Below are 23,898 nucleotides of genomic sequence, written 5' to 3' on the forward strand. Positions count from 1 at the left end.
AGTGTTCTGCTCAGGGTCCGCTTTTCTCTGTGGAAGTTCTCCATCTGTAACAGCCTTTCTGTTCAAACAGAAACTGAAATAGCTTTGGATTCTGGCTTAAAATGACGTCTCCTCTGGATCTGCCTACCGCCCCGCCACAAAAGGAGATTGCTTTCGTTTGGTTCGGATTGGTTTGGTATGGTGTGGTTTGGTTTGGTTTTTGGCATTAGGCAGAGAATACTTTTACCAATGTGATTTTTCGGCCTGGGCTTTTAAGACACTGTTTGCCACGTGAAGTTGCCTTTGCTGTGTGACAGACTATGCAGTGGCTACAGTCTTCCAGGCAGACATGCTTAGACACTGTTTTAAACTCTGGATGCTTGCTCAGTAGTGAGGCAGTAGAGTTCTCCTTTTGACGTTGCAAAGACCATAAGTATGTTTTAGGTCCTTGTCTTCCTTTTGGAGAAAGCATTCTCCTTTCTCCTCATTCTTACTCTGTCTCTGACTCTCCCACCCTCGATCCCTCCCCCTGGGGGGGGGGGGCGGGGGGGAGAAGCACTATTTAGTTTGACTTTGTGAGTTGAGCCACAGATTTTGCTAGGATGTAACCCAGTGACTGACTGAGTCCAAGAAGCAACACTCACCATCTATTCCTTATGAGGTATACTTATCTTACCTGATGCTGGTTAGTTTATAAAGAAAATACTTTTTCATAGTTCTGGAGACAGAGAAGTCCAAGGATGTAGTGTCAGTCTCTAAGGAGGGCATTCCTATTGCATTATGGCATGGCCAAGGCATGACTTGCTGAGCTTGCCTGCTTGCTCTGTCTGTCTCTGTCTCTGTCTCTCTCTATATATAAGATAAAGGCACTACTACCACAATGATGTCCCACCCTAGTGACACCATACAATCCTAATTCTCTCCCAAAGGCCTTACCTCCAACATAGATTAGATTTGGTTTGGTTAGATTTAGTTAGTCTTACCACCACACCATAATGACAATAGTCAAATTGCAACATGTAATTTTTGTTTCAGAGGTACAGTGAAGTCATAGTAGTACCTTTATATGAGGAGATTGGAGTGGGGAAAGGTATGTGAAGAGAGATAGTGGAGGGGTACATTGAAGACTAATAAACTGAAAGCATTGTGATGCTTGTAAGGTGGACACAGCACAGACCCCCAGCTGGGCTTTTTCTCCTTGTTCTTGCCATTGGTCCCCTGCTCCTCCTCAGTCAGGCACAGTTCCTGCCAACAGAGATACTCATTCTTTGAAAACTGGAACTTCCATCCAAACTATGAGGAGTCCTGAGTTCCCTGGCCTATCTTTGCCTTTCCTGAAAGGTAGCAAGGCATGGGAGCATCATGAGCATCCTCCTTGCTGGTTAACCTGAGGACAAAACAGAAGGCATGGCCAGCCTTGGTGATACTCTGCCCTTGGGCTCCTGGTACCATGGTTGTGTCTGGAAAGTCTTACAAGTACATTATCAGGAAACCGGGGAGGTGGCTCAGTGGTTATTCACACGTGTTGCTCTTACAGGGGACCCAGGTTAGGTTCCCAGCGCAAACATAATGTTTCACAATCATCTGTAACTCCAGTTTCCCAGAAATCTGACATCCTCTTCTAACCTCTGGGTACCAGACGTAAAAGTGGTACATACACACACACATAAAGTAGAATGTATAAATCTTTATAAACAAATACATGTGACGGCCCTGAGTATTACATGTCCTCTTGCCTTGGAAAGGGCCAAATTGAGGAGGAGGAGGAGGAGGAGGAGCAGCAGGAGGAGGAGCAGCAGGAGGAGGAGGAGCAGGAGGAGGAGGAGCAGGAGGAGGAGGAGGAGCAGGAGCAGGAGGAGGAGCAGGAGCAGGAGAAACAGGAGGAGGAGGAGGAAAGAAAAAGAAGAGGAGGGGCAGGACGGAGGAGGCTTCTGCATGTTTAAGTACTGGGCAGGATGCTCCCAAGATTAGCCACGAGTCTATTTCAAGGCTTATCCACACACTCCTCCATAGAGTGCTTGGTTGGGTTAATGAAATGAGAAAGGTTCCTTTGGAGGTAGGCCACTAGAGCCTGAAGACAGGTCTTGTTGGCTTAGTTTCGAACTGGGGAAGCCCATGGAAATCCTAGGTGTGGTGTTTCAAATAATATGAAGATTCTTGCCAGAGAGACTTACGGACTGATAGCAAATGGCTTTTTAACTCTGTTCTAGAGTTTGGACTACAGTTGAATACGATGTTCGGAACCTTACTCCCCATGGGCTCTGACAGTCACCCAGAGCACCTGTTACCTCCCCCTTCCCTCACTGGCCTCTGTGTTCCCACCAGTGTTTTCCACTGCCTTGTCTAATGCTTCCATCCTTCTCTTCTGCGGTCTCGTTACTTCTTCTTCCCACGTTGGACTCGGAAGCTTTAGCTTGCTCGCTTCTCGGAGCTTTCGATCATGAAAGGATTCACTGACAGAAGCAATCACGGGCTAAAGGGAAATTAGAAAGAACTTACTAAATGCAAGGACCAAGCTGATGTGCGAGGCTTGTTTGTCCTCTCTTAAAGAAATGAAGAGGAGTTTTAAAACGTGTGGCCTCCGTATGCACGCTGACCCTGGACCTGTCCTTCTGATGGCTGACACAGGACATGTTGTAGCTTTTCTGACTGTTTCAATAAGGTTTTGTTTTTATTGTCTTCGCTGATTAATGGCAAGGAATAGAACGGTCTCATGGGCAAAATCAATTTGCTTTCCTTCGTGCCCTAGTTCACAGCTTCCGTTTCCTCTTTTTAAGGTTGGACTGCCCTTTAACCATGCCTGTGTGCCCCTCCTCTGGAGTGGCGGGGGAGGTCCCCTCCTTTCCCCCCATGGTGCTGTAATTGGAAATTTGGTTACTGCACTAAATTTTAAGTTTTGGCACTCATGGAGAGCAGCCATCCATCTGCTGGCGAGACGCACTGCCCGGGGCTTTTCAAGAAATCCCTTAATAGTCCTGAACACTAATAATATTTATATACATCGAGATGAGACAAAATTTACAGCAGGCTTCTGAAGCTGGCTCCAGGACTGTCTAATCCCAGCCCTGCGTTCTCCTGCTTCCTCCTGGAATCCTCTGTGCTGGAGAGAGAGCCACACCCCTTTCCTCCCTGTAGCCACACACAGATCTCTAGAGTCAGTCCCCTAGCAAGCAGGTCGGCCTTCCTCCATCTTCTCTCTCCCTCTCTGCATACCCCTTTTTTGTCCTCTTCCACCCACAGAATATCAGATGCGCATTTGTTCACAGTTGGCATCACTGAGTGTTAAGGGACTCATGGATCTGGTATATGCCTTAAAAGAACCGTTCTATCTGTAAAGACAGTGTTTTTAACTTTATGGTTCTTAGTTGAGAAGAAGTTCCCATCACAGGCCTGGAACAGGGCTCAACATGTCTCAAATTTAGCAAATCCTTTGTCAAGGATTTCTATTTCTCTTTCTCATCCTGGAAAGATGTAGCATTTGCATTTGGGGGGTAACTGATTCAAGACAGTGTACAAGGTTATTTCCCCCTGCTTTTATATGGTATGGGCTTTGACTACTATGTAGCTATTTGACTTCATCATCTATTGTGATGTATCATTTTCTTTCCTATGTAAGTAAGTAAAGGGCTCCAAAGTTGGCATCTAGTCCTCATTGATAATCTCTGCTGATAACGTCGAGCTAACGAATCACAGAGCAATGGTGTTGGCGGATGGCTGGGACAGCTGCACCAGGGAGCCTTTAGCGAGTTACATTGAACTTTATGTATCTGTGTGAGCCATAGATGGACAGTGTAATCAGTAGCAGATTCCTCTCCTCTGGCTGTTCTTCTGCCCTTCTGCCCACTCTGGTTATCATGCCTTCGCTATACAGCATGCTGACCTTTCTAGTGTGAGAACCTAACCCTTGCCTAAAGCAGGGTGATTTCCTGCTGTCCGTCAATCGGTGTGCCTGTGGTACCTCCCTGAGCTGGTCCATTTTGTTTCCAGCAACATCTCAGCCTGTATTTACATCTGAGGACCTCTGTGACGGGTGGTCCTGATGCCCCTCCCCATCGGCCTTCCTTTTTCAGTGCCAATCTCACTGTCTCTGAAGACCCTTCCAGGAACCCACAGTACTAGGAACACCCTGTGCGTGGTCTTTCCTGCTTCCCTGGTGTGGTATCCTTTCCTTGAGGTCAGGGACTGCCACCGTACAATTGTACAGGATGTCCAGTTGCCTGGCACACAGGTGCAGCGTTTATCCAGTAAATTCTGGGTGGGTACGTAAATGCCAACAGATCGTTGACTTCTGTCATTGACAGATTTAAAAAAAAAAAAATTAACACAAATAACTTCAGTGCTCATTTAGACCCCAAACCTTGATGTAACCCGTGCAGTGCATATGTTTAATTAAGTCATCAGACTATCATCTTCAACTGTGTCATATATTGATGTGTTTGAGTGAAAAAAGAATCAGTGGTAGTGTGTGAAGCTAAAAACATGGTAGGCTGTTAAATCAGTGAACTCCATTTTACTGTCTTTGAGGTAATTGCTGTGGTAGACAGTGTCTGAATTCTGATATTAGGGGCTCCTGCAGGTTTTTGTTTGTTTGGTTTGATTTTTGGTGTTTTTGTTGTTGTTTTATGTTTTTTGTTTGTTTGTTTGTTTGTTTTTTGGTGTGACCAGAGATAATTAACTTCTGCTTGTTCCTGAGCTAGAATGGGTGTCCAAAAACAGCCTGAAGCTAGTTATAATAAATGAAGGTCATAAACCAGCTGAGAAGGCTTTCCGTCTTCACTTGTGTGTGGCTCTGAAGATAGGTCTTCTGTGTGGATGGTTCAGTTGCATAGATAAAAGTTGGTTTCTCTTCACCTGAAGAAGTTCAAAGGTCAGCAGCTGCAGTGTTAGTCTAGAGCAGTGGTTTCAGCCTTCTTCATGCTGTGACTATTTAATACAGTTCCTTATGTTGTGGTGACCCCAACCATAAAATTATTTTGTTGCTACTTCATAATTATAACTTTGGTACTATTATGAATCATAATGTACGTATCTGATACCCATGGTGTCTGATATGTCACCCCTCAAGAGGATCACGACCCACAGGCTGAGAACCACTGGTCTAGAGACACCAGCCATCTTGAGAGGCCAAGTTGAACTCACTATGTTGCCTCATGTTCCATCTGAGATGGCTGCGTGAATATCTGTGCATCATTTCTATGTTTCAGCCAGCAAGAAAAAAGGAGACACACACTGTATTTTTAAAGGAGTGTTCCAGGAAGCTCTAGTAAAACTTTTGCTTTATAGCCCATGGGATGAACGAACTTCAAACACAGAGCAGCCACGCTCTAGCCACAGTGGAGGCTAGGAGGCCTTGGAGCCAAAGAGCATACCCAGCAGAACACCTAAAACTCCTACAGGGGGAGATAACCAGGGAGGGGAAATGCCCCGATGTTTCTGTGGAGGGATGACTTTAGAGTCAAATGCAAGATTATGTCGATTTGGCAGTGTCACGAGAACTCCGGTCTCCTTACTGGGTCATGCTGCTGATTTAACTGTTTTTAAGGGCAGTGACACAGGAATTCTTGGATGTGACTTAGAGCTGTGTAGACAGACTGGTGTAAGGCTCCAGAGCACATACTGACTCCGTGCAGTCAGTTCTGAAAACTGATCCCAGTGGCGTGCAGAGGTGCCCACAAAGATGGCCGTACTCATGGAACAGTAATGTGTGGGCATGGAGGGCGCGTTTGATGCTGGGGCACAGCTGTAACGGTGAGACGTAGCGAGATTGCTGTATGGTGGTATCCACTCCAAGTCTATCCAGTGCTTTCTCCGTAGTCCAAGGTTTAACATTCAGGTATGTGTAGTCATACACCTGTGCACAGGAAGAACCCGGGAAAGACCACGTCATGAAGGGTTGACAAAGCGGCTGTTTTGGGTGCAGATGAACTTGTGTGTTCTTTATGTTAACCTGTGGTTACTGGGGCTTATTTGGCTTAGTTTTGGTTTTAGAGTAGTTTTTTTTTTTTTTAATAAAACATGGAATCTTGACTCTTTGGTACATCACAGTTAAAATATACATATTTATGTAGTTCTGTAGTATTTCCAAACAATCCCTTCCCCCAATTGGGTACATGTACTGTTAGCCAGATTTGTTTGTTTGTTTGTTTGTTTGTTTGTTTTATATGTTGTTCACAAGTAAGGATCATAGGCGTGTGTTCATCATGACATATTTACAGAAGTGCATAGCAGAGTACCTGTTCAGGGTGTGATTTTAGATCTGTGATTACTGGACCTGGCCTTTAACTTAACAAGGCTTATAGCAGGTGGCCCCTGGGTACAGAAACCCTGTGTACTACCATCCTGTACCGTCCAGCAGCTTGCTTGTGATCTGAAGGTTGTGTTGTGAAGAGACGTTGCAGATGCGGGCATTACCAAAGACCTTCTATAAGCACTGGGCACTTCGATTGTAGCTTGTTCCTCTTTAGAGACCATAATTACTTCTGTGCCCATGGCAAAGAGTAGTCCCTCCGTAGCCTGGATTTCTTTTTCTGGAGTTTGAGAAGAGAGAGGCCACAGTCACGCAGTGCTTTTGTAAAGGGTATGGTTAACATTTGCTGCAGTAACCTAGAGGTTTTGACTAGTTCCCTGTTTTATTTGGAACTTTCCTGTTGCTGTGATAAAATACCTTGACAGAAAAATGGAGCCAGAGATAGAGGTTTATCTTGGTGTACAGTCCTAGAGGGGACAGAGTCCTTGTGGTGGCCGGGGGGAGGGGGGAAGGAATGGCTTTAGTCTTGTCAGGCAGGAAACACAAAGTGATCGCATTCCACCCACACACAGGAAATAGAGAAGTGGGCCAGGCTGTAAAACCCCAAACAAACTCTACCCCCAGCAAAGGACTTCCTCCAGCTCCCTGCTAAAGGCTCTGTAACCTTCCCAAACAGACCACCACCACCGGCCTGGTGTTCACATCCATGAACCTGTGTAGGACATTTCTCCTTCAAACCACCGTACTTGTTATGCCTCCTCTCTTCATCACTTTGTATGCATGAGGGAGAAGGGGGTGTGCACAGGCCAGTGTTCTGTGCGTGGTTCAGGCATCCACTGGGGTCTTAGAATGGAATTCTCATACAGAAGGAGAGCTGAGGAGCACAGTGCCTTGTATAGTCCTAGAGGCCCATATTGTCTGTATTTCTCTCTGTTCACCAGTACCATGGGCTCCCTTTTAATGGGTGTGGCCACTGCATTTTGAAGAGTCCATGGGTGTTAAATGTTAATGGCTCATCCCATAGCAAACCAGGAGTCTAAAGGAGAGAATGGACTTGGGTTGGGTTGTGTCTTTACCCAAGTGGAATTCACAGACGGTAAGATCTACGCAGATTTCAGAGGAGGTGTGCTTTTCTAGCCAGTCTCCGGTACGCCACGCTGGTGGTGGCAGCGGATGACCCAGGGGAGGCTGTGTAGCCCATCATCCTTACCACCCTCTCTCCCTCTGTCCTCACAGTGTGCCCAAGTGTGTGCGGGAAGCGAGCCTGCACCGAGAACAACGAGTGCTGCCACCCGGAGTGCCTGGGCAGCTGCCACACACCGGACGACAACACAACCTGCGTGGCCTGCAGACACTACTACTACAAAGGCGTGTGTGTGCCTGCCTGCCCGCCTGGCACCTACAGGTTCGAGGGCTGGCGCTGTGTGGATCGCGATTTCTGCGCCAACATCCCCAACGCTGAGAGCAGTGACTCGGATGGCTTCGTTATCCACGACGATGAGTGCATGCAGGAGTGTCCCTCAGGCTTCATCCGCAACAGCACCCAGAGGTCAGCGGCTCTTGTCCCTAGGCCCAGGAGGGTTCTCTGCTGCATAGCCCCTAAGTGTAGGACCTCCCAGGGGTTCACCCAGATGGGTCTGTCAGAGGGTGATGGCTGAGCTTGTTTTAATGCGAATCTTGGAGTGGTGGGTCTGTTTCAGCTTGCTTTTTTATTTCTAAACTTTGAGGGTGCCTTGCTAGCACTAGAGCGTAAGAATTAGCTTGCTGGCCAGGTGCTCCCGAGCCTTGCTCCCCGTGCACCTGCAAAGCTGAAGCATGAGCGGTGGAGACTTTAACTACAGATACTCCTTCCCAGCTTGCTACTCTAGGCCAGTGAAAGCTTTGCCTCTCAGTCTGAGAGAGAGTGAAGACAACCCTCACCAGCATTCATGAGGCCTGGAAACAGGTCTCCCATGTCTCATTGCAAGCCTGGGCTCTGGGCATGAACTAGTAGTCTGATCTGCCATGTTTTCTGCCAGAACCTCCTTTCTCTAAGCCTTCCACCATCTTTGTGGCCTCTGGTTTTCCTTCCTGGACTCTGAGGCTTCACTGTGGAAGCAGAGCTGTTTCTGACTGAACAAGCTGTACTTCCACAAACTCGTCATGGGTGATGTTCGTGAAGACAGGATTTTATAACTCTGGAAACACAGGACAGTCAGAGGTCTGAGGTTGTTGTTTCCTCCCCTGAACAGAGCAGAGGACTTTGGGGGAAGGTTCCATTGTAATTCATTCCCTGCCTCCGGTACTGTACACACATACACATTTCTGAGCCTCTGAAAATACAACTAGGAAGTTCTGAATACTGCCCACACTTGTGAGATGCCCTGGATCCAGTCCCCACCTTGTAGAAGGTCCTAGATCCAATCTCTGGCACATAGAAGGACCTAGGTCCAGTCTCCAGCATTGCTAACAATTCTGTAAGTATATAAAATGTATAGTTTTGCTACAGTCACTCTCTATAAAAGATGTTCAGTACATCTTCAAAAAGAAATTCCATTGCTGCTATAGTATTTGGAGATGTCTCTAACTGTAAGCTGACTGCTGGATCAAACCAAAGATTACATTTTCTTTCATAATACTAAGATGAAAAGTAAATTCCTACCTGTTTAATTTCTGCACCATTATCACAGTAAAAAGGAAAAGATCAAATATTTTTAAATGATTTGGTAAGCCAGGGACTACAATGACTCAGAATTGTATAATACAGTCTACTAAAAATAAGTCTGCCATTTTTTTATTCATGTGTTGGCAGTCTCTGTTAGTCAACTCTCGGTTACTGTAACAAAATACTTAGGGTGATCAGTTTATGAAGAAGAGGAAGAGGAGGAGGAGGAGGATGAAGAAGAGGAGGGGGGAGGTTGGTTTTAGCTCTTGGGTCCATTGCTTTTGGCATGTGCCAAGGACAGACAGGCCTTCTAGTAAACCCTACCTTGTTGAGCTGTTGACTAAGCTGTTACTAGATAAGCCTTTAGAGGCCCTTTACATCTAAATAATCACTTTTAGCATAGAAAAGGGGTGTATGTACCCCTCTACATCTTGAGCCAAAGACCTTTGTCTGGCAGTGTGAAGTTGCTTACCCACAGTCCAGACAATGCCTTCCTTCTGGGGCTGGGAGCAGCAAGGGAGAGCTGGCTGGTAAGAGGGAGAGCTGGTCTCTTGTGAGACTATGCCAGGGGCCTAGCAAACACAGAAGTGGATGCTCAGAGTCAGCTGTTGGATGGATCACAGGGCCCCCAATGGAGGAGCTAGAGAAAATACCCAAGGAGCTTAAGGGGTCTGCAACCCTATAGGTGGAACAACATTATGAACTAACCAGTACCCCGGAGCTCTTGACTCTAGCTGCATATGTATCAAAAGATGGCCTAGTCGGCCATCACTGGAAAGAGAGGCCCATTGGACTTGCAAACTTTATATGCCCCAGTACAGGGGAACGCCAGGGCCAAAAAGGGGGAGTGGGTGAATAGGGGAGTGGGGGGGTGGGTATGGGGGACTTTTGAGATAGCATTGGAAATGTAAATGAGGAAAATACCTAATAAAAATTAAAAAAAAAAAAGAGGGAGAGCTGGCCATCAAACTCACTATATCATATTTGACCTGCAAGTTTATTTCCTCTCCCTACTGAAAGGCATTCAACTGTCCTGTAACACACAGTGAGGATGCTGTGTCTTCATAGGAGTTGGGTCTCCTTCCCTCCAGTGTGCTCTTAAAGCACTGGGCTGCTGCTCCCTGCCCGTTCTCACAGTCTCTCCCATTTTAAATTAAAATACTATCAAGAAATAATAGCTGTCCCTCTGCTGGCCTTTGAAGCCTATTTAGCACTTGCTTGAAAGTATTTTGAAAATACTGTTTGTGCTCTGTCTATACAAGAGTGGGTTTTAGGAAACTTAAGCTATAATCAGAACACACCCTTATAGACATGTTTTCAATTGCTAAATGATTCCTAGACATTTTAACAAAGCGGGAGGTGGCTCCAGGTTTTCCTATTTGGATAAAAAAAAAATGGGGAAAGAATAAACATAGTCATGTTGACCCTGAACGTTTATTTCATGTACTTGTCTGTAGCCTCTTTGTTTGTAATACCAGGAAGTGAGGACAACTCAGATATCTGGTACAATAAGTAGGAAAGCAGGCCTCCCCACAGAACATCACCAGGAGAGGTAAAGGAAGGTTTAACTTCAAGGGTGTTGTACATTGGGAAGCACATCAGCCTCAGAAGCCATGTGCTATATGACTGCCTTTCTGTAACATTTCCCAAGGTGGCAGTAGAAGACACCTTGGCAGTTACCGGGAGTTAGGGATAGTGAAGTCTGGGGCAGGTCAGAGGGCAGCTACAAACAGGCAACACACAGGAGGACTTTGTTGAAGTTGTCCTCGAACTCGATTGCAGTAGGGAATTTACAGGTCTATGTAGACAGATGGAGAAATGCACAGAACCTGACACGCGTGCCAGGTCACTGTGTTATCGTTATGTTGGATGTAGCAGCAGTTGGGAGCGTTGGGTGGAAAGTACACGGGTGCTCTGTACTGTCTGCACGGGTCTGTGTATGAAGCTGCAGTTATTCCAAGTATGTTTTTGTTTGTTTGTTTGTTTTTAGAGAGAGCTGGGTTTTATGCGTCATGTAGTTAAATGAGAAAAACACAAACAGAGCACAAAGAAAGTTCAGAAGGAAACCCCTCTCCAGGCTAGAAATGAGAGCTGTCTTAGTTTCTTCTCTAGTGCTGTGATAAAATGTCATGACCTTAGCTGCGTATACAGAAGTATGTCTAATTTGGCTTGTGATTTCAAAGGGCAGGATCCCAGATGGTGGAGTGAAGGAAATAACTGAGAGCTCAGCACCAGACGCCTCCTAATCCTTCCCAAGCAGTTCTGTTAGCTAGGGACTGAGCCTTCAAATGCATGAGTCTATGGGGCCATTCTCGTTCCAACACCACAAGCATGTTGCATGTGGTATTATAGGAAGCCAGATGTCCCCCACTTTGGCTAGCTAGGTCCACTTCCCATGGGAGCCTGTGAAAACCTCAGCCCCACTCTCCTAATAGGAAATAGGAAGATAACAGAGAACTATTAAGGTTTTTAAACAAAACAGACTATAGATAGTATTTTGGGAACGGATGGAAGACTTTAGTAAAGGCAGCTCTTGCTTTACCCTGATTTTCTTTCTTTTCGTGAGGTTTCACGGACTCATTTAAGAGCAGTAATTTGAATATAACACTGTCCCACCCATTCCAGAAGATTGGGTCATTTTTCTCATTCAGAAATCGACCCAGCTTCTCGGCCCTTATTCTGTATACAGGCTAAGGTCTCAGAAGGTATAGCCCCAGGCTTAGCATCTTCTCTGCCGTTTCCTAAATGATGGGCAGGAAGCAGGAAGCATGCCACTGCTTCTGGCTCCAGGTTGTGTGTGGCACTGAGGGTAGCATTCGGACAAGGACCTCATTAGAGAGCTGCGGAGGTTCCTGGCTTTTATTGTATGTGCAGCAAAACAACATTTGGATCAATTTACAAGTTTCTGCAAAGCACTGTCAAGATATAAATTCACTTGTGCTTTAGCAAGAAAATAATGGACCTGCACTGCGCCAGGTACCTGTTGGAATCTCTCCCTGGGCTTTGGGAATTAGACTCCTGTTAGTGACAAAGATGCGGCTGTCCCTTCCCCAGCGCTGCCAGCTTGCCCAACCTCCTCTGGCATGCAGGCAGGCGAGGGTCTCATCAGTGAGCAGCTCCATTTATTCAGAGCCCCAGAGTGCCTGTGAGTCTGTGTCTCCCAGGTAGACCAGCTGGCTCCCCAGCCACAAGCCTATGATACCCACATGCTTCTTGCATGGGAAGTGTATTCTGTCTAAAAACAAGCGACATGCTTTCCTCTTCTGCAGTCTGTGTTCCCTCTGTGTGTTTGCAGCTTGGATGGCTTGCCCTGGGTAGGAGATTATACTGTGTGATTGTTTGGATGTTTCAGCCTGGTTCTTTCATGAAATGCTGCTGTAATAACAAACAAAAAGCCTCCTTACTTTTCTGTTTTGTTTTCTTTTTTGTTTGTTTGTTTTAATGCAAGAAGATAAACTCACTTTTGTGGTTTTGGTCCACTCTTTATCTTCACCAGCATGTACTGTATCCCCTGCGAAGGCCCCTGCCCCAAAGTCTGCGGCGATGAAGAGAAGAAAACGAAAACCATCGATTCGGTGACTTCTGCTCAAATGCTCCAAGGATGCACCATCCTGAAGGGCAATCTGCTTATTAACATCCGGAGAGGCAGTAAGTACTCCACCCCACCAGACCAGTGGCTGGACCGCTTCTTGGTTTACTTGCGTCGATGCTCTTCCTGGCTCTGTCCCTTTAGTCACAAGCAGAATACAGGCTTAGAAAAGCAGCACGGGATGTAAGTAAGCCTCTTGTGTGACGCCTCCCCTGTGAGTTTCTCGGAAACATAAAATCCAGATAGAAAGACAGTCGATGTTTGAGCCATTAGCCCAGAATATACTCCTGTAAAGAGGATCAGCCCTCGTCTTTCTTTAAGTCACATCTTACGCAGGAAAGGCCTGTTCTCTCTCTCTCTCTCTCTCTCTCTCTCTCTCTCTCTCTCTCTCTCTCTCTCTCTCTCTCACACTCTCTCACACACACACACACTCTCACACTCTCTCTCACACACACACACATACACACACTCACCCTCTCACACTCTCTCTCACACACACACACACACACCTCTGATGGCTCAGACCCATGGCTGGCTCATGCTAGCTGCTGCAGAGTCCACACTTCTGTAAGGCCAGAGTTTGGGTTGCTTGCCTCCGTTGAGGAGACTGAGCAAAGGAAAGATTAAAGAGTGATCTCCTGTTTTACCTCTCAGAGCCAGAAAGATGTGCCATCCACACCTCAAGCTGTGGTCTGAGCCTGCAGACTCCCTTTCTTCACTTGGTGTAGACAGCGCTCCTGGGATGTTGCTTCAGAATTGTATTCATGAACAACATCTCCCATGGTGGCAGCAGAGCCCTGTAATCTTATCTTCTCTAGTCTTGGACTGACAGAGAAAGTCCCCTAGATAGATGCCCTTCAGTTCCTGCCACTAGAACTTCTAGGTTGAGCTACTAGTAGTTTCATGAGGTAAAATACTATAGGCAGAAGACTATTATTTTAATCTTTACTGGTAAATCTTTAGGGAAAGAAAGTTTTTCTTTACTTCAGAGACAAAGTGTCCTCTTTATTTATAGTGGATTGCTTGCCCCTAAGTATTTGTTAAATAAGTGAATTATATTCTTAGTCTGTAGAGGTAATAGAAACAAGGTGGGTTTTTTTGTTGTTTTTTTTTTTTTTTTTTTTGGTTTAGGGTTTCTTTTTGTATGTATGGTTTTGGATTTTTGTTTGTTTGTTTTTTTCTTTATGGGGTTTTTTGTGGTAGTGAGTTTTTGAGGCTTGGGCATTTGTCTGTTTGTTTGTTTGTTTCTTTAAGATTGATTGATTGATTGATTGATTGATTTATTATATGTAAGTGCACTGTAGCTGTCTTCAGACACCCCAGAATAGGGCATCAGATCTCATTATGGATAGTTGTGAGCCACCATGTAGTTGCTGTGATTTGAACTCAGGACCTTTGGAAGAGCAGTCAGTGCTCTTAACTGCTGAGCCATCTCTCGAGCCCCCAAGTCCTTAGTTTTTATTGCCCATTCTCTACCCTTCCACAATGGAGGGCCCTGTTCCCCACACAAGAACGCTGACCCTTATGTTAATAACCAAATTGTAGTTTTGCTCATACCAGATCTATTAATTTTCTTTGAGTTTATTGATCCCAAGACATGCCTTTTAAAATTCATAAACCTTACTGTTTTTATATCTTCCTGTCATGGGAGATCAATGTGATTGGGAAATTCAGCCCATGAAGAAGAATTACTTACTGGGTGTGGTGACAGACAACTTTCATCCTAGTGCTTCTGAGGCAGAGGCAGGCAGATCTCTGAATTTGAGGCTAGCCTGGTCTCCACAGTGAAGACACCTTTCATCCTAGTGCTTCTGAGGCAGAGGCAGGCAGATCTCTGAACTTGAGGCTAGCCTGGTCTACACAGTGAAGACACCTTTCATCCTAGTGCTTCTGAGGCAGAGGCAGGCAGATCTCTGAACTCGAGGCTAGCCTGGTCTACACAGTGAAGACACCTTTCATCCTAGTGCTTCTGAGGCAGAGGCAGGCAGATCTCTGAACTCGAGGCTAGCCTGGTCTACACAGTGAAGACACCTTTCATCCTAGTGCTTCTGAGGCAGAGGCAGGCAGATCTCTGAATTCGAGACTAGCCTGGTCTACAGAGTGAGTTCAGGGCGGCCAGAGCACTTGTCTTGCACACAGGGGTTATAGATTCAATTCTTGGGGAACAAAACACAGGCTTAGCCGCAGCCACTCTTTTTTTCAGGTTGAATTCCCTGTAGCCCTTACATACAACTAGCACTGTATGTATTTTGCAAGTGAGGGGACTCTGTGAGGCTCAGACTTAGTATAAGGCTTTTGTCCTCTTCTTTATATCAAACCATAGGAGAAACTTTCACCAAATCAACCTTCAAGAATCAGATATAATAAAAATCCCATTCACCTAATTTATTATAGTCTTAGAATTTTGTCATGAACCAAAGTTTATGTTACTTGCTATGTGAAAGGTGGGTAAGCACGATAAAAGAAATTCACTGGCTCTCGGTCCTGTTACATTAGCAACTTTTCCTGGCAACTTTCTGGTTACAGAAGTAATTATGAGCAGGATAGAAAACTTAGAGATGCAGAAATTATTTAGAGAGAGAGAGAGAGAGAGAGAGAGAGAGAGAGAGAGAGAGAGAGAACAAAACAAAACTGCCTGCAGGCCAGGAATAGGGATCAGGGAGAGGAAGCAGGAAGATCAGGAGTTCAGCCTCATCTTAAGTCTAGCATACATGAAACCCTGTCTCGATCCAGGGTGGGGAAAGATAGATCAACTACCTGCATGCATCATTGCTGTGATATTGGAGTGTTTTCCTGCAGCCCTAAATGGAGTCTTTAAATATGGAACTCCAGGTCCAGCAAAGACCATTCTTACCAGGCTGGGACAGGTTTGCCCAGTCCTGCCATGGCACTGTGGAGCCAGGACTGCCTGTCACTGAGCATATCTAAGAGATGTTGCCTCCATTTGTCAGCTGGGGCTAATTAGCAGCCTGGCATTTCTGATTTCACGTTCTGTTAATCAGCTTGGCAACTGCAGCAGCCAGCCTCCTAGAAGTCTGCTTTCCCGCCTCAGAGGCCTTGTCCCGGTGTGGCTTGCGGAGAGTGGAGACAGGGACGGTTGGTGCTATGCCAGCCTTCTCACTGCAATTCCCCCACGCAAGACCTGCTTCCCCTTCGCATCCACACCAGTGTGTGTGAATCTGAGTATAGTGCGCCACCTGACCAGAGGAAGACTCGGTGACATGGACTCCTCTTTCTCTAGATAACATTGCCTCGGAGTTGGAGAACTTCATGGGGCTCATCGAGGTGGTGACCGGCTACGTGAAGATCCGCCATTCTCATGCCTTGGTCTCCTTGTCCTTCCTGAAGAACCTTCGTCTCATCTTAGGAGAGGAGCAGCTGGAAGGGTAAACACTCCATTCTCCTTTCACAGAACTGTGGCGTGCTGCGTCTTAATAGTGTTTGTGTGTGTGTGTGTGTGTGTGTGTGTGTGTGTGTGTGTGTGTGTGTATGTGTGTCAGAATACAACTTGTGGGAGTCAGTCTCTCCTTTTGTCAAGTGGCTCCTGGGGGTTCAACTCCACTCGTTGTAGGCACCTGACAGCAGCTGCCCTTACCCTTAGGGGCTGAGCCAGCTCCCAGCCCCGATTAGTGTACTTTTCAAATATCCTTGGGTTTGTTACGCAGAATGAAGGTGAAACCCTGGGCCTGCTCCTGCTGCCTAGGTGGTCACCCACCTTCCTGCTCTAAGTCCTGTGGAGTTGTCACAGGATACTAACAATTTGGCAAATGGGTGTCTTCATTCTTAAGGTGCAGTCATCAAGGGTTGCATATCGTAGTAGTTACACTTTTTGTTGCCGTGATGAGACACCATGACCAAAATGCCTTAGGGAAGGAGGAGCTTATAATGGGGAGCATCCGTAACGGTGGGAGAGGCATGGCAATAAGCAGGCAAGACAAAAGGTTAGAGCTCACATCTCAAACTGCAAACATGAGACAGGAAATGAGGTAAGGCCCTGAACCCCCAAAGCCCACTCCTGGTGCACTTCCTCCAGCAAGGCAGCACCTCCCAGAGGTTCCACAGCCTCCCCAAGTAGCACCAACTCCTGGGGCCGTTCGTTCAAATGTGTGACCCCATGGGTGACATTTCTCATCCAAACCACCACACGAGTCTAAGCTAGGGCGCTGAGTTCTAGCAGTCCAAGGTATTCCCAGGGAACCTTTCCTGCAGGAGTGACAGCAGCCTGCCTGTGGTGCTTAACTCCCAGGGAAATTGTGATTCATCTGACACTTAACCTGCCTCAGCCTACTGTGCTCTGGGGTGTGTGTGTGTGTGTGTGTGTGTGTGTGTGTGTGTGTGTGAGAGAGAGAGAGAATGCATTTGTATGCATGTATATATTTGTGCACACCCTCTGGAGGTTCAAGGAGACACAGGGTGTCTTTTTTCTCTATCTTATCTTTTGAGTATGTCTCTCAATGAACGTGGAGCTCACCAGTTTGTAGACTAACTGGCTGACAAGCCTCAGAGATGTCCCTGTGTCCACTTTCTAAGTGCTGAGATTTCAGGCACATGTTACGTGGGTTCTCTTGTACAGCAAGCACTTGAGCACCTGACACCCAAGCCATCTCCTTTTCAAACAGAGAAGCAGAAAGAATTGCAAAGTACGGACAGTTCATTTTATTACAGAGATATTTCAGCTTGCAGAGCTTGTACATTGATTAGCTTACAGCGTCTGTGTATTGATCAGCTTTCAGGATTTGGAGTATTGATAGGGGTTGTGCCTTCTGCACAGAAATGCTTTGCAAGCTGGGTTTTAAAGCAGCCGTGGGTTTCTCAGCAGAGAGTAAAGCTGGTGCTTACTGCATGTGCACACAGCTTCTTTCCAGACTCTGGCCTGTGTGCCCTTGCTGGCCCCTTCAGACATTTGCTACGGCTCTGGTGTAGCTCTGTGTTAATGCTTTGAAGTTTTATACGTGTATTAACTAAGCAATCAGGGCCCTTAGAAAGACAGTGACGGGAAGATCCGGAGAAGGCTTGTCCCCAGGCTGGTATGTCTGGATGAGGTTTCTTTACAACCTCCAGTTTTTCTCACACCAACTCTGGCCTGGGTCTTCCCCTGGTACATACAGCCAGAAACAGAGCTGCTCACCCCGTCCATCTTCCCATTGCGAGCAGAGAAGCTTCAGAAAAACCTCCTTCTCCTTGCGAATCCTTCTGCATGTGCCAGGTACCCTGCCCAGAGTGTCGCAATCATTCTGGGGCCTCCCGTACATGAGGCCGTGGTCACCCTTAATTCATTGTTGCTTGTATTAAATTTTAAAGTGAACTGTAACTCCATCTCGTTTCATTATGTCCCCCCAGTAGATCTGTGCCCTATACTCCCTGACATCGGGAAGCACGTTTTCCTTGGCGGATTAGTAGCTGTCAGATCTGTTAGTTACTGGAGGATAAGCTCCCCCACCCCTTTTTTCCACACTGAGCAAGCGATAGGCATAGAAAGTCAAAAGGAGGCTTTGATTATTTCTTATCAGGATTATTACATGGTATGATTATCTTATCATTATGCCTTAACTAAAAGTATCATACACTTAGATGTTGCTGAAAATTGAAGGCTGGTTTTTATTTCCAAGAATATTTATAGCCTATTTTTTCATTATTCAAAACTTAGGTATGAAGTACCAGCCAAGTCTTTTTTTTTTTTAAATGAGTATTTTATTTGTTTACATTTCAAATGTTATCCTTTTTCCTGGTTTCCCCTCTGCAAACCCTCTATCCCATCCCACCTTACCCTGCTTCTATGCGGGTGCTCCCCCACCCACCCAGTCCCACCTCACTGCCCTAGCATTCCTCTACACTAGGGCATCAAGCCTTTACAGGACCAAGGGCCTCCCCTCCCATTGATGCCAGATAAGGCCCCTTCAGCTCCTTCAGTTCTTCCTCTAACTTCTCCATTGGGGTCCCTGTGCTTAGTCTGATATTTGGCTGCCAGCCTCTTCATCTGTATTGGTCAGGATCTGGCAGAGCCTCTCAGGAGGGAGCTGTATCAGGCTCCTGTCAGCAAGCACTTCTTGGCATCAGCAATAAATAGTGTCTGGGTTTGGTGTCTGCGTGTGAGATGGATCCCCAGGTAGGACAGTCTCTGGATGGACTTTCCTTCAGTCTCTGCTCCACTCTTTGTCCCTGTATTTCCTTTAGACAGGAGCAATTCTGAGTTAAAACTTTGAAGATGGGTGGGTTGCCCCATCCTTCAACGGGGGTGGGGGGCAGTCTAACCTCTGGATATGGTCTTGACAGGTTCTCCTTCCCCTTTGTGGGTTATTTCAGCTAATGTCATCTCCATGGGGTCCTGGGAGGCTCTTGCTTTCCTCGCATCTGGGACTTTGTGGTTGCTACCTCCAGTTCCCCATCCCCTCTGTTCAATTTCCTGACCCTCTGTACATCTCCTCTAGCTCCTTCAATACCTGACTCTGCACCCTCTTTTCCCCTCCCCCTCCTTTCTTCTTCCCAAATCCCTCCCACCCTCTACTTCCCTTGATTATATTGTTCTCCCTTCTAAGTAGGATGAAGCATCCACTCTTTGGTCTTCCTCTTGAGCTTCATGTGGTCCATGAGTTGTATTGTGGGTATTCCATGCTTTCTGCCTAGTACCCACTTATCAGTGAGTCCATACCATATCTGTTCTTTTGTGACTTGAGTTACCTCACTCAGGATGATATTTTCTAGATCCATCCATTTGCCTGCAAATTTCAAGAAGTCATTGTTTTTAATAGCTGAGTAGTACTCCATTGTGTAAATGTACCACATTTTCTGTATCCATTCCTCTGTTGAGGGACATCTAGGTTGTTTCCAGCTTCTGGCTACTATAAATATCAGCCAAGTATTGTTAAGGATTCTGGTATTGGGGAAGCTTCCCTGGAAAGCTGACGCCAGCCCTGCTGTTAGCATTTGAGAAGGGAGTGGAGGGCAGGTGAGGCCTGGAGACTTGTGTTAAAAAACAGTGTTTCTCAGCCTTCCAGTACTGCCACCCTTTAATACAGTTCCTCATGTAGTGGTGACCCCCAACCATAATCTATTCATTGCTACGTCATATCTGTAATTTTACTACTGTTATGAATTGTAATGTAAATGCATGATATGAAGGATGTCTGATATTTGACCTCAAAGGAATCTAAACCCACAGGTTGAGAGCCTCTTGCTTCAAGGATATCTCTGGCCAGGACATTTGAGACTCTTTAGTAGTAGCTTTCTCTGGTAACTGTGATGAAATCCAAAGCTTTGAGGGGCCACCCATAGCAACAACTCACCTTTGTCTCTCGTTGTATAGTATTAGGGCTCAGCTGGTTCACTTCTTCCTCACTTATTTAATAAAGGAGAGAAAGATTTGTAATAAGCAGATGAACACAGGTAGTGCAAAGCACAGGCTTCAGAGAGCCCCAGAGGAGAGGACAGAAGGTGCTCTGGGTACCAAAAGGAAGACTCTGGTGGAGAAGGCCACACAGGCTTCTGAGCAAAGCTGGCCTGGAAGGGTTTGGGGGACTAGAAAGCACAGGGACAGAAGAGGAGAGAGCACAGAATGACATTTGGGCCTGTCTTGTGTTCAGCTCCTGGGGGAGGTAGGCAGTACTAGGATTATAGGAGGCACTGTTGCATGCAGATGTAGAGGTTATCATTTAGGTAAGCCTTGGGACGCACTGGAGATTTTGAGGAGGGGTGTATTAGCAGAGTTATCTGACATTTAATTTCAGGGTGCTGTCGTTTATACTGATAGCCTCCTCCCCCTCCCCCCAGTGTTTCCCAGAATGTGTGGATACATCACAGTTACAGGGAAAGGGGAGCCCTGTGGAACTTCACCAGGTTCACCTCACCCCAAGTCAGACAGAAAACTTGGGGTGGGGGAGTTGCCAGCATAAGCTCGAGTAACTTTCTGAGTATTTCTGTGTATGTTTGGCACATGGCAAAGATTAGAAATGACTTCGCTATCCCTGTGATCCTTCAAATGTATATAGTCCCAGGCCACTTCTGAGTTTTTATTTTATTTTATATTTTATTTTATTTTTAAGCAATCTTGCCTCAACTCAGTGTTGAAGGAATCTATTTCTTGAGCTTTTTGTATGGCTACTGAAAATGGCATAAATGCTTCCGTGCGGCTCAGGAGGATTCTGAAGACTTCTGTCTTGATGGAAAGAGGAATATTTCCCCCCACCCCACCCCCCACCCCCATGAAGGTATCCTTCAGCCTTAGCTATCCAGGAAAGCACTGCAGTTGATCTTGGCCTTCTCGGTAGCCCCCCGTGGGAACACAAGTGTTTTGCCTGGCGTGTAGTTCCTGTGTTTTCTTTCTGGGCCTGCTTACCTGGGTCATGCATGCTCATCAGGCCACATTTCTGTACACTGATTTCCAGGCCGACGACAGGTGAAGCAGAATCCCAGCAGAGCAGACATCAGGGTGCACAGCCACAGAACGGTACTTGGGTAGCAGCAGGACCCTTTGGTCTCAGCCATCACTCTCTCTGTAGTGTGGCATAGCTGTAGAATCCCAACTTCAGATAAGATCATAGGAGTTGGAGAGATGACTCCCTAGCTAAGTGTACTTGCTTGGCAATCATGAGGCCTCGTGTTTGAATCCTCGGCGTGACTGAGCCTAGCTGCACCCAGGAGTAGCTCCAGGTGGTGAGCTGAGACAGACTGATCCCAAGAACTTGCTAGTCAGATGACCTGCCTGACCTGAGCCAGACTCCGTGAGACAGCCTGTTTCAGGACAGTGGGGTAGAGAGTAACAGGAGGATGCCCAGTGTCTCTCTCCTGTGTCCAGAAGCCTGCACGTCTGTGTACTCAAGGACAGACACAGAAAGGAAAGGGTTTTCTCAGAAGTAGTGGTGTGGTGTAGTGATAGAGCACTTAACCTAGAGTGTGTGGTGCTTGCTACCTGATCTCTAGCAAAGTGTGGGGGTCATGGGGGGGATTAAGAAGGAAAATCAAGTTTTGTCTGGGGATAGGGATATGTGGTTCTCCTTGAATAAGAGAGAAAATATTTCCATTATCTGAAAAAAAAAATGCTCTGCTTTGGACAACTTTGGTTTGGGAGCAATCAAATAAATGAAAAGTTCAAGCTCTTAGGTGCTGCCAAAGATTATTGTCTTGAACAGAACAAAAATACTGGAAGGGGGCCAGTATAAAGTTAGAATTCTTAGTCTGTTTAGGCATCTCTACCCTTTGCAGACTCAGGGTTTTGTAATGTGCCCTGCATCTCTGGAACTAGACCCTAACATAACCACATTTTAGCACATACTTGGGACTTTTAAAATACATACAATTAGTTACTTTGCCTAGCAAGTCTAGGCTGTTCCTAGAGATATGGAAGCATGTGTATGCAAATATCACATGTGAATGCTCTTAGCAACATTTTCCATAGTATTTTCTCAAAATGGTGCGTTAGATATAATCTAGGGGTTCCTCAGTATAAGCGCAAAACACACAGTAAGATACTAGCCAATGGTACATGTAGCATCCTGGGTGAACAGACAGGGGAAATGCCTTGGATGGGAGAAGAATGGGGGGGGGGGCTTCAGTTTGATATAAATGTTCTGAATCTGGATGATTGAAAGATGATTGGCCATCTGTATAAATTTATTGAAGCCCATGGAGCTGTATATTTATAGTGGGAACAATTTTAGAAGGTAAAACGTACCTCAGCAAAGCTGTTTTTAAAAAGCACTCAGGAACAAACGGCCTATTTTGTCAATCTATGTGGTGCTTGGTTTAGTTTTGCCTGGGTATATATTTCCATACTAACTGAGCCTTTGTAGATGGTATAACTGTGGACCTGAAGTGAACCAATATTCTACAGATGGGCTAAGTAGTGTTATAAATGACTGTACTGGTGACAGCTTCAGTGTACTGGCTTCTGATGCCCTCTAGAGACAGCTGTCACAGGCAGTAGTAGTGTCTCCTTGCAAAAATGGATATGAGTTATTGGTTGTCTGTGCTTCCAGGATGCCAGTAAGAGCTTGAAAGAGGGGTCCTGTGTAGGCTGGAGACCTTGAGCTCAGCCCTGCCTGTATCAAGGTGCAGGACTTACCTATTTTCTGTGACTTTGTTCTGGGGGACTTTTGACAGTTCAGAGAGTAGCACAGGTCATCCTGTGCCTTTGTGAGGTGATTCAAAGCTTATAACGTCCTTTTATATTTAGCATCCAGTTCTTCTCAATTGGCCTCGGGGCCCGAAGAGACCAGAAAAGATAGCTCCATGGGCAGCTGAGAACCAGCAGCCCTAGAGAAGCTGAGTAAACCATTCAGGTGCCACTTCATAAGCAGTGGAGAAGGTGCTTGGGCCTGGTTATCAGTTCCTACATGGAAGACTCTACACTCGGTCCCCTGCAGTCTTCACTTAAAAGGGAGGCCTAGAAATGGTAGCCACAGATCATAGCTAAGTGTTGGCTGTGAGCTTATCATGTGACAGGGCCCCCAAATTGTTGACTAACCATCCTAGTAGGTCTATGCATTGGCAGGTGAAACCCATCCAATAGAGGGGATTTTTTTTTCTAATGTTGAAAAAGCTACAAGCTACCAGGCAGTGGTGGCACATTTCTTTAGTCCCAGCACTTGGGAGGCAGAGGCAGGTGGATTTCTGAGTTCTAGGCCAGCCTGGTCTACAGAGTAAGTTCCAGGACAGCCAGGGCTACACAGAGAAACCCTGTCTTGAGGGGGTGGGGGGGGTGCAGAAAGGAAGGTAGGAAAGAAGGAAGGATCGAACTAAGAGCCAAAATACCACTCAATAAAACTCCGGGAGATCATACAGCGTGTAGGAGCCAAAGGAAAAAAAATGAACAGTTTGGTTTTTAAAAATATTCTGTGGATGTAAAAAGGCAGTGAGCTTAGAAACGATTTATGAAGTCGCATTTATTGAGTGGTTCCCTTAACTAGTCATCTCCCTGAGAAAACAATGACCATTCAAGGACATTAGTATCTTGAAGGTGTGTAGACAAATCTCCACCTGGGGATATCTCTTAACTCTCACTATTGCAGAAGGTGTTGAGGAGGCAGGCCTCGGGTGGGGGTTGGGAAGCAGGCACTGTGTGGACGGGCCCTCCCCAGCAGGTTGATTATTATTTTGGTGAAGGTTTTTATTTTTCTTTACCTTCTGTAGGCTCCACAATGCCTGGATTTTATTGATATTGGTATTCTGGCTCCCAGCCTTCTCTGCATTGTTTAAAGAGAGAAAGTTTGTGTTTACTGTGAAAAGATAATCTTGCTTTTCAAAGTGATTAGTCAAATACCCTGAGTTTCTATGTGCCTGCCATTCATTTGTCAAATTCCTGGTTTCTAATTCATGCTCCCTCCCTGGGGAGAAGAATGTGTGGCTCAGAAGGAAGGTATTTTCAGTACAATTCTGTTTCCTGCTTGAGAAATTAGTTTACTAAGAGGCCTTGGCCTAGATGGAGATGGGAGTTTGACCTGATTA

General features: G+C 46.0%; 1 protein-coding gene across 7 annotated transcripts in view; it reads left to right on the forward strand.

Annotated features, from left to right (window-relative positions):
* Positions 1-23,898, forward strand: part of Igf1r (insulin-like growth factor I receptor) — a 281,412-nt gene that overhangs the window by 205,274 nt on the left and 52,240 nt on the right. For all 7 annotated transcript variants that reach the window (NM_010513.2, XM_006540641.4, XM_006540643.4 and 4 more), the window contains 3 exons: positions 7,463-7,775; positions 12,367-12,518; positions 15,701-15,845. In NM_010513.2, coding sequence (NP_034643.2) covers positions 7,463-7,775; positions 12,367-12,518; positions 15,701-15,845 — 610 coding nt within the window. The remainder of the gene's footprint in view (positions 1-7,462; positions 7,776-12,366; positions 12,519-15,700; positions 15,846-23,898) is intronic.

The sequence above is a fragment of the Mus musculus genome, chromosome 7, assembly GCF_000001635.26.
Source record: "Mus musculus strain C57BL/6J chromosome 7, GRCm38.p6 C57BL/6J".
In the NCBI taxonomy this organism is placed as follows: Eukaryota; Metazoa; Chordata; class Mammalia; order Rodentia; family Muridae; genus Mus; species Mus musculus.